We start from the raw sequence: 10,262 nt of genomic DNA, 5'->3' as shown, positions 1-10,262 counted from the left end.
TGTGAGTGGTGGGGTTGAAGAGGGAAAAAAAGGCCTATTTTTTGTGCTTGTGAGCTTACACAACTCTACACCATGTAGTGTTTGTGTACACCTACACAGAATGATCTAATCCTAAGAGGAAGCTCAGCTGGCTTACACAACGGGAGTGTTTACACTGATGGAGATCAACTGATGGTACCGGGAAGCACTGAAGAATTTGACAACTACAAAAACTGTGGTCAAGGTAAAATAACATGGCATGTGTGCGTGTCTGTGCGTGAACCCCATGTTACAGAGAGATTGAACTATTCCAGCTGGAAAAGGCCAGTGGTCAAATTACAGTGACATGACTGTTCACGTCGCCGCTCAGTGATCCAAGCCCTGGGCAGTAAACTTATTCTGTGTGGACAAACGAGAAATTGTATTGGGATAGTGCAAGCTACGTGCTAGATTCCAAGCTGTGTCATTGTTTACCTCAGTGGAATCCAAATGCTGCTGGAATATAGTGTTGGCTCGCTAGCCCCGTTATCACCTTGTACAAATAGTCTTTTAAACCTTGTGCTCTGCATAGCCGGCTCTCCATTGCTTCACCAAGGACAGAGCGCCAGACAGCCTCTGCTCCTTGACCATTCAGGCACAGTAACGTCAGGTATGGTCCCGTTTTCTCTTCTGCAACATGCTTTGTTTTGGTTTTTTTGAGAGTTACCTATAGTTGATTAATACTACCACTAATAACACTAACAATAATAATGATAACACAAATAATAACTATAAGAATATTAAAGAATAATACCTACTAGATGTATATATAGTAATAAACTTTAATAATGGATGTAGTAATGTAAATGTCCTGTACATATGGTCTTAAATATTTATATATTTTGTAACTAAAGAACCATTATTTGTATAACATGATGTAGAGATAGGGAGGCTTGCATGTTAATTTGTTGTTGTTGTCTCATACTGAAAATAAAGTGTATGTCAATGAACAACCAGGAATATTTTTTTTTGGTTAAAGTGGTTTTGAGTTCGGAGGATGTTTCACTAAGCCATTCTACCATTCCTAAAGAAAAAGTAACTTTCCTTGCAAGGAAAGCTCTGCTGAATAAACGTTCCATCAAGTGTCTTCCACAGCAGTGTTACTGTCAGTCAGATAATAACCACCACAAGCCTTTCCACAGCAGGTCAAGTGTCCTGACCCGACAGTCCGGGAGGAGTCTGAAAATGAGAAGTTCACTGTCTTATTTCTCGCACATCCAACAGGTTAACTACGAGAACCGAGCATTCATTTACCTTCTAATATATTCCAGACCTTCAAATGCGCCGTTATAACCAGGTAATGACTTGAGCTGAGTGGTTATAATGTTTTGGTTCAGTCTACAGTACTGTGCAGTTTGGGGCCTCCTTTCATTTCTCTATATTTTGCTTTCAAGGAGCCAGAATTTCTTTTCATTTTTGAAATGGTATTGAGCAAGAGTTCTCCAAGCTTTCTTAAGGTCTTTCATATTTTTTTTAAATATTGGCTACTTTATCTTCAGTCCAGTTCTTGTACTTGACCATTTTTAAAGGAATTTCTTTCATTTATTTGTTTGTTATGCCACTGATCCATGACTCATTCATGACTCAAGCACAAAAGTTTGACTTTCAGGCATCTTAGAACTGTACAAAGTCTAAAAAACCAAAAAAAAACCCAAAAACAGGGTGACTCAAGACTTTATATAGAGCTCGACATTTTACAGTTAATCCTGTTACACTAGCGCCTGGAAAAAAGTTAAAATGTATCTCTTGCATTATTGTGCTGCAGTTTCTTGTCACTGGTCACATTTAAATGAATATCAATACTTCAGTGATAATCCAGCCTGAGCTGTGTCAGTGTTCGAGTCACAGAGTAAATCAGAAATACTTTGACACTGGCCACTTCAGCAATATAACAAGGACCAGTTAATAAACAAAAAAAATAAATTTCTAACATAAAAAGGTCTGAAATTTGGCCTATTAACTACATTCGTTTTTTTACAATAGACCTATAAGATTTAGTATATGAATTTTAGTAGCTACAACTATAATTGAGTTGGAAATGGTTTGAATACTTTGATTACATCAAATATACAGTCACGATAAAAAGAAAATACATCTTCCTTTAACTCTTAATGTTTTACATAGGTAAATACAACCATATTATGCTGAAACATTGTTTAACAAAACCAAAGTAGTGAAGAAGTATTCTGTAAAATATAAATTATACCCTCGCTGCTTCCAGTTTAAGCAGGAGCCAGTGCTGCTCATCAGATGCAGCTGATTAGCTGATCATCAGCCAGTGTGCTAATCAGTGTGAGCGCTTCTATAAAAGCAGATATTTTGGCAGTTTGCAAGTCTGGAGCATTCAGGTGTGTACACATGGAGAAGGAGTTTTAAAAGTGGAAACATTCAAGTGAGTTGCCAGTCTTCCCGCAAGTGAATCTCCCAACAAATTCACCCAAAGATCAGAAAGATGACAACAAACCCAAGACCTACATCTCAGACCTCAGGTAGCTTGTTAAATATTAAAGTTCATGACAGTACAATTTAAAAAAAAAAAAAAAAAGTCTGAAGCTTGGCTCATTCAGAAAGGTTGCCAGTAGAAATAGACTTCTTTAAAAATAAAAAAGGAGAGGCAACAGTTTAGCTCAGAAGCAGGTGACCATATGAGTGCAGCAATGACTGAATGCTTGCTACATGTCTTCCCCCCACACTCTCTCTCGTCACTGTGCTATTTAATAAAGGTCAAAAAGTAATTTAAAGAAATCTAAGCTCTAGATTTGTAAAGTTGCATGTGAACAAACCACAAGACCTGTGGAACAAATGACCAAGACCAAAGTGAAGATGGTTAGCCAAAATGCACAGCACCATACTTGGTGAAAGTCAAATGCAGCGTATCACCTTCGAGGCACAGAGATGGAGGGGTGATGATTTGAGCTTGTTTTGCAGCCACGTGATGTGGGAACCTTGCAGTCACTGAGTCCACCATGAACTCATTCAATAGCAAAGTACTCTAGAGTCAAATGTGAGACCATCGGTCTGACAGCAAAAGATTGCTCCAACTTCGGTGATGCAATAAGACAATGATCTAACCTGATTGAAATACTCTGGTGGGACATTAAGAGAGCTGCATATAAAAAACAGCCCTCGAAACTCAATCAACTGAAGCGACCCTATAACGAAGAGTGGGACAAAAAGTGTTCATGACAACATAAGAGACTGAACAAAGTCACAGAGAACAAGATTCAGATTATTGTTAATAAAGTTGGTTGTACACACTACTGAATTACATGGTACACACAGGTTTTCACTCACCGCTTCTGGATTCTGTGTTAATTTTTGTTAAATAAATAATAACATGGTTTATTATGTCATGTGTTATTTTTCTGAGGTTAAATTTAAATAATTTTAGAAACTGGTAAAAACTAGGTGGTGCTTTTTATTATTATTATGTCCTGATATGTAAAACCTTAGAACTGAATGAGGGTCTATTTTCTTTTTCACACATCCATAGCTTGAACCTCTTCACACAATTTAGTACACTAAACAATGATCGGCAGAGGGGCCGTGTTTCAGGCTGTAAGACGAGCAACACTGGTCTATATCAAATATCACAGAATCTACAGGTGTTGAAACCATAAACAATAGTGTGTGTCCAAGTCACCTACTGACCTATTAATGTATTTCCTGCTGTGACCTGAAGTGATCTATATAGCCATGAACACATCACTGAGCATATTTTTGGACCACATAATGTTTAAAATGCTGTAAACAAATTTATTGCAAGCAAAAATAAATTATGTCAAAATATATTTCAGTCTATATGAGACCTTTTAAAGCAATACAACCAGTGCATCGTCATCATCACCAGCACATTTTCAAAATAACAAGCATAATTAAAACGTTTTCACCAGTGTTCAGAATTACACTGTAGACAGAGGGGACTATTATCCAAGCAGCAGACAGCAATGCACAAGATTATTACAAATAAGAAAACAAAAGCAGCAATAAATCAAATCAAGTTCTCAGCACTTTAAAAGACTAAGAACACAGGCAGCATGGCGTGTCTGATCAGTGTGACAGCTCCCTGGAGTCGTAGTCCTCGATAAATTTCTCCATTGCTTCTACGCAGCGTTTGCCGATGTCCCGGAGGTTCTGCTGTAAAGAGGACTGGATGGGACGCTCCAGAGATGGATCCTTTTTAATCAGCATCTTTACTACAAAGCCAAACATTTCACACTCCTGATAGTACACCTGAAAGACAAATGCAATCATGGTTTTAGGACAAAGAGGGGGACAAAGTGGGATTGTTGGAGGAAAGGAAGAGTGCATTTTCAATTACACTGAATGGATTATTCCACCGAAATGCTCGCACGCTGACTGCTCACAAATTATATGTGCGCACACGTGTGCGTACGGATTTCTGTGGACATTTTTGCATCAGCTACCTGTTGCCAGACTGTTTTTTTCTTGCAGTGCCTCTATAATCCTGCAACCATGGAGATATGAAAAGCAAGAGGCCATCTTTTCCGTCAAGTGGGTGGAAGCACACGTACACTCTCTCATACAAACACAGATAAGCAGAACCTCAAGTGACGTCTGTCACATTGAAGGCGGCATTAAAGCACGTTGCCTGTGATACAGGTGAGCCGGCCTCACTTTACATTGAGGATCAATTAGAGAAATAAAAATAAGAATAACGAGAAAGAATAACACCATCTCTCATGTAAAATAGTGAATAAAACCTTCTTTGTCAGGCCTGGCAAAGAGAAGCCAGTAATGAGACTCATGTTGCCTCTGGCTCTGCATTTCAAATCTAATGTTTATACTACAACAAACAAATCTTTTTTCCTTGTCTCACGTCTCCTGGCGCTTTCCTCAGATCTTCCCTCCGTCACTCTCGCTCTAATCCCGGCTTTTCTTATCTTTACTTTTCTGTTTATAGCTACCCCTTCTCCCAACACGTGTATGTGCGTGTGAATGTGCATGTGTGTGTGAGTGTAAGGGCACCCCATCCACCTCATCTATCTCTTTCCTCTTCTGTTGGATGGCTCTGTCTCGTGCCGCCGTCTGGCTCACAGTTGAAGGGAGCTCCCTCTCTCCGCTTCGTTCTTTGCTTTTTGTCCCCTTGTGATCTCTCTCCCTGCTTTGATTCCTGTTGCTCTGGCGAATCAGAAATTTAAAAAAAAAAGGGAGAAAGAAAGAAAGCAAAGGGAAGAAAAACAAGAAAATTAGAGGCAGCAGTTGGGCTGTAGTATTCAGATAGTTAGCCAATGACATGGAAGCAAACACTGATGATGAACGAGCTGCTTATGACCGGTAGATAATAAAGCGTAGCGCCACATGTTAACCTTTAACACAGAGGCAAGCAAATTCTTCATTTGTCAACTCTTCTGACTGAGTTCAGGGGCAGAAATACACAACAAAGAAGTGCAGTTCAGTAATGGCCACACTTGTACTCACAATTAAACAACCCGCAGAAAAAGACGCAGTGAAGAGCAAAACTTCAAGTGACTGTTGGGTAACTTTTTAAATGTTGCTTTAAAAGGTCTCTCTGGTGATGCCCAGCTCTTCTTCCCCACCCAACCCAAAAAAAATAAATAAAAGACAATATAATGATAGAAACTCAATCATAACAAGTGTATATGGCTTTTTACTTAATTAGCTGTTAACGTGAATTTAAAAAAAGAATCTACAAAGAAACTTGCACTAGAGAGAGAACAACAGCCTCTAACCGGAAGTCTTACAAAGTGGTGACCCCAAACTACAGGTCTATAAACACCAACATTTCCACCTCTTCCCTTTTCACTTCAACTTCACTGCAGCAGCAACCAGCTGTGATTCATCATGTGCTGCTCTGCTCCATGCTGTGCTTAGGTCAGCCAAGAGATTTATGCGACTATTTGATTTCAGGCCTTTCTGCAGCACCTGGGCTTTCTGCATTTGAGTCTACGCCCTGAGCTCACGTTGGATGAGCAAACAAACACACCATCTACCCAGACACCCACATGTTACTACTTTAATTGATCGATAAACAGGGGCAGGGGGGAATCTTGCTCTTTACTTCGAAAATGTGCATTTTTCAGCTCTTTCTGGCATTGTAGAGCAGGAGATTAATGAGGAAAACGGTGTGCAGATAATATGACGATGAAAAGAGCTGCAAGTGGAAGCCCTTATTTGCAACAAACACATGACAGAAAACCAAAGATTCACACTATGGCTTAATCTATTGATTGATCATTATTATCAACTAAGCTGCCAGTTTTGACTGTAATAACTCAATCGACATACAAAATATTAAAAAACTGAATAGCAAGCGCTTCACAATGTAAAACAACACAAGAAAACGCTTTTAAATACTAATTTTTGTCTCTTACATTTGAGATGGTAGCAACAGTTATTTCACATTATTGGTCCAGTTGCTAATTAATAGTCTTTAAAAAGACAAATTAAGTAAGTGTGGCAATAGTTTTATATATATATATATATATATATATATATATATATATATATATATATAGCAGAGCACCATTCTTACAGGTGAACTTACGGTGAACTGCATGTCCTTGTCTCTGCTGGAGGAGGACCTTGAAGTGAAAGGTCTAGTAGCTGGAAAAACAGAAAAAACACGAGGTCAACACAGAACAGAAGGGGGAAAGAAATGTTATGTCCACTATCTTATACCAAATCGGGCCCCCTTTTTTTCCTATTCCCAGAGTACCCTATCTTTTAGTCGTCATTTACGCTATTCTTATGCCTCCTTCTGCTTTGTTTTGTTTTTTTTGTTCTAAGTATCAGGATCTGGAATCAGAGAAAGTTTTGGCAGAATCTGCTGACATTTATGTGATTTTGGACTGCATTGTTTGGCTGCAGCGTCCCTATGTGAGGCAATAGCTTTGTCATGGCTCATTATATACCGCTGGCTAGTCGCTCCCTCTCTTTTTCCTCTCTCTCGCACTCATATATACACACAAATCAGCGATGAGTCACCATCATCGCACCATCACTCAGGCGCGCACACACACACACTAACAAAACAAAACAAAAAAAACCTGTTCAGTACTCACACATACACAAACACACACCTCCACAGTGCTGCAGTGTGCGCGCAGATACAATGCCTGCGTGCAAAATAAAAACATACAGTAGCTCACCCGTTAAACAGAAACAAAGCATACCGCTTTATACTAACAACAAAACAGGAAACGTGGACTTCACAGTTAGTGTTAAAACTGAGCGGAACATGACCACAAGATATTTTAAACCTCTGCCATTTACTTCCTATGTCACAAAATGATGAAGTAAGTAATTAATCTGTTCTATCTGACTAACTAAATCACACAGTTACACTGTCAGCAGGCCATATGACATAATCCATCTATTGAGTCCAATAAAAGTTCCTTAGTTATCAGCATTATGTAACGTTGGTTTGTTGCTACCAGAGTGTGACTACCTACCAACCAGCAGATACACAATGAGCAAATGCCCTCCAAATATTTGTAATGCAAAGTGCTTCTGAATATGTGCGTCTGCCTCTGCTTGCCTATACTGCCACCCAGTGGTTATTTTATAGTGCAAAGAGGGACGTGTACAGCTTGTGCAGTACACTGTGGATTATGTGTGAACATGATAAGAAATCCAGGAGGTGAAGGCAATGACAGTGACATCTTTTTCATGTTTACAGCGCTTGATTTCTCGTTGTGTCAGAGGGTTATTTGTTTCATCGAGTGGTTTGTAGTGTTTTTCTACCTCTGCCATGTGCCTGACCACTATTTACAAGTACAAAAGAGCCTGTTCTCCCACTGACGGTGCTGAAAATAAATGGTGTGGCCATAAAGAAAGCTGACATCTAAAGATATCTGATTGCTGACGTCATATTCCTCGACTGCGATTTTCCACTTGACTACAAGAATTTTGTCCCAATTAGCCACAGTATCTCCAAATAAATCCATACAGCTTAACACCATGTGGTTTGCAATATTTCAAACATGATTGTTTGAACATTAAATAGTAATGACTTCAGACTTTCATAGCTTACACTGTATTTTAACATCAGTGTTATTTAATGCGCACCTTCTGATAGTCACAAACTAAAGTTTAAAGTTTAAAGATGTAAAAAAAAAAAATGCTTTTGTTTAAGATTTCCATCATATGGAAATCAAGCAAGAAGAATATTGGAAGCTGAATTATTAATAACAGTTGAATTTGTTCCACGCCAAAGTCTTTAAGACATGTCTTTATGGGCCTCACGTATATTTTTTATGACCTTCACATGTAATAACCACCTTGCACAAGTCCTGACTTTATGTCTGTGTAACTGTTTAAATAAAACAAAGGCAGTGTGTTTGTGTGCTATAACCGTCTGTATTATCACAGACCTCTTCTGTAGAACTTACTGTTTTCTTGCTTTGGAGATGAGCTTCCTTCAGTGCTGTCTCTCCGCTTGTACTTCTCCTTCTCCCGCTCCTTCAGCCTGACCCTTTCCTTCAGTGGAATGTGGTGAAGTTTAGAATGGAAGTGATCTCTCCGGTGGACGTAAGCCCAGTGGCTCGTGTGGTGGTGCCGCTGGGTGCCAAAGCCGGCTTTGTGGAATGCATGGTCATCCCTTGTAAAACTGCATCATTTAGGGGGTTAAAAAAAGATGTCAGAGCAGACAAAATGATTCTCAGGCTAGGTATCAGTACTCCCAGTTCCCACCTAGGCATTCTTACCGAGGCTTGTGGAACCGCCCTGCAAACTTTGGTTTGTAAGAAGTGGACAACCATGCCCTCGGTCTGGATGGACTTCGCACTCTTCTGATCGCCCTCTTCTCATCCTGAATTGACAGGGGTTACCCAAGTCATCACAATCTGGTGTTTTACAAGAACAATCTATAAAGCTTTTTGGTTTTTGTTATTAAACACGATGTACCTTAGCCAGAGACACAGTGTTGTCGGTAGCCCTCTTGTCAGTGGAGTCATCACTGTGTTCCTTGTACCGCTGTGACACTGACCCCTGAAGACAGCATCACAGTTAATCACAGTTATAAGGGTGTTACATAAAAGTAGGACATGATTTTATAAGAGATGAATTAGTCTGGGAAATAATAAATTCCTAAATATTTGACATTTAAGCTTCTTATATTTGCAGCATTTTAACTAAAATTAAATCTATATACTAAAATGAGATTGACGTGACTAAATTTTCTAAGTGGACAAACAAGTTGATTATAATAATGATAATTATTATTATTAGTAACAAACGTACTTATGCCACTCCCTAAGAAGAAGTAATAGTAATGGATTAAGTATCTCCACGCGGAGCTTTAAACACAATGTCATCTATCCGGAACACTTTCGATTTCGTTTTTGGAGTTCTGAGATCAGGACAGGAAAACCTTGCTATACCACATTCAATCAAAAGCATAACATTTCACACATTTAAGGGGGGAAAAGACTCTTGTAGGTGAAATAAAATATTGACGCTTATTTGTATCACTGGCTTTCTGGAAAATTAACAAGATTTTAAATAGTGCCCCCTGTGCTTACAAACGAGTCTTCCTTCCTGTTATATTTGGAGTTTTTCAGATATCGCAGCAGTACTGCTTGTGTCATTTCCTGACATTTTGATTCCTTTATTCTTATTGGAAATGATTGGAAATAAAAAAAGGAAAGGTCAGTCGAGTCTACGACACTCAAAGCATGCGCACAAGAAGTGCATTTTGACAGCTTACAGTTTGTAACTCATAATTCCGAGGGGTTTTTGCACGTTTGTTTCTTTTACCTTGCTTTCCTGTGTGGTTTGGGGTCGTGCTTGATCCATTTCTGCCCCTCTGCAGAGTCTGGCTTATCTTTATGAATGACACGCGGACTTTTATTTCTCTTTGCGTCCAACAAACCAGGAAGCGGCGTCTGAGCTCTCAAATGAATCCCGAGTGTCCATATGTCAAGTGAACCTTTTGCATTTCCAGCTCTCGCACGCTGTAAGAGCTGGCCTGCAGCTGGTAAAAAGGGTTTAGCGTGCAGTTACTTATTTCACATTGTCCACAAATATCCTGCGTGCCTATAGTTAATCGTGCTCGGAAAAGCGCAACATGTTTTCACTTCCTTTTTGTAAAATGACCCAATCAGGTTGAGCCTACGGTCGCATAGGCTTATCAAAAACAGAAGAAAAAAAAAAAGAAAGAAAATCGGGCGTTTCTCCTGAAACCACGCAGGCGCAGTCCATGTATTATCTGCATGTGAACGACTCTGAACCCTTAGATTATCAGGATTTACAAACTGATA

The 10,262-nt window shown here is 39.3% G+C and overlaps 1 protein-coding gene across 2 annotated transcripts; it reads right to left on the bottom strand.

The window, feature by feature from the left end:
- Positions 1-1,379: 1,379 nt before the first annotated feature.
- Positions 1,380-10,126, bottom strand: LOC102289120 (periphilin-1). 2 transcript variants are annotated; one of them, XM_042224703.1, is made up of 7 exons: positions 9,760-10,126; positions 8,908-8,991; positions 8,709-8,812; positions 8,394-8,611; positions 6,536-6,606; positions 5,017-5,160; positions 1,380-4,251 (listed from the first exon to the last, which is right to left on the bottom strand). In XM_042224703.1, the coding sequence occupies exons 1-7, from the start codon at positions 9,796-9,798 to the stop codon at positions 4,069-4,071; spliced, it is 843 nt and encodes a 280-aa protein (XP_042080637.1). In that variant the 5' UTR covers positions 9,799-10,126; the 3' UTR covers positions 1,380-4,068. The 2 variants fall into 2 exon arrangements, with proteins under 2 accessions (XP_042080637.1, XP_005931789.1); XM_005931727.3 differs by having other exon boundaries at positions 1,384-4,251; positions 6,548-6,606; positions 9,760-10,123.
- Positions 10,127-10,262: the final 136 nt, after the last annotated feature.

This window comes from Haplochromis burtoni, unplaced genomic scaffold (genome assembly GCF_018398535.1).
Source record: "Haplochromis burtoni strain Fernald_Lab_line unplaced genomic scaffold, NCSU_Asbu1 Contig_146, whole genome shotgun sequence".
NCBI lineage: Eukaryota > Metazoa > Chordata > Actinopteri > Cichliformes > Cichlidae > Haplochromis > Haplochromis burtoni.
This window is presented reverse-complemented; position numbering and strand designations above follow the sequence as displayed.

Excerpts from the sequence above, each read along its gene's own strand:
- LOC102289120 (XM_042224703.1), bottom strand. The coding sequence starts at position 9,798 with ATGGATCAAGCACGACCCCAAACCACACAGGAAAGCAAG. Across the intron at positions 8,992-9,759 it reads AAACCACACAGGAAAGCAAG|GGGTCAGTGTCACAGCGGTA; the intron begins GTAAAAGAAACA and ends TGCTGTCTTCAG. Across the intron at positions 8,612-8,708 it reads GGGCGGTTCCACAAGCCTCG|TTTTACAAGGGATGACCATG; the intron begins GTAAGAATGCCT and ends TAAATGATGCAG.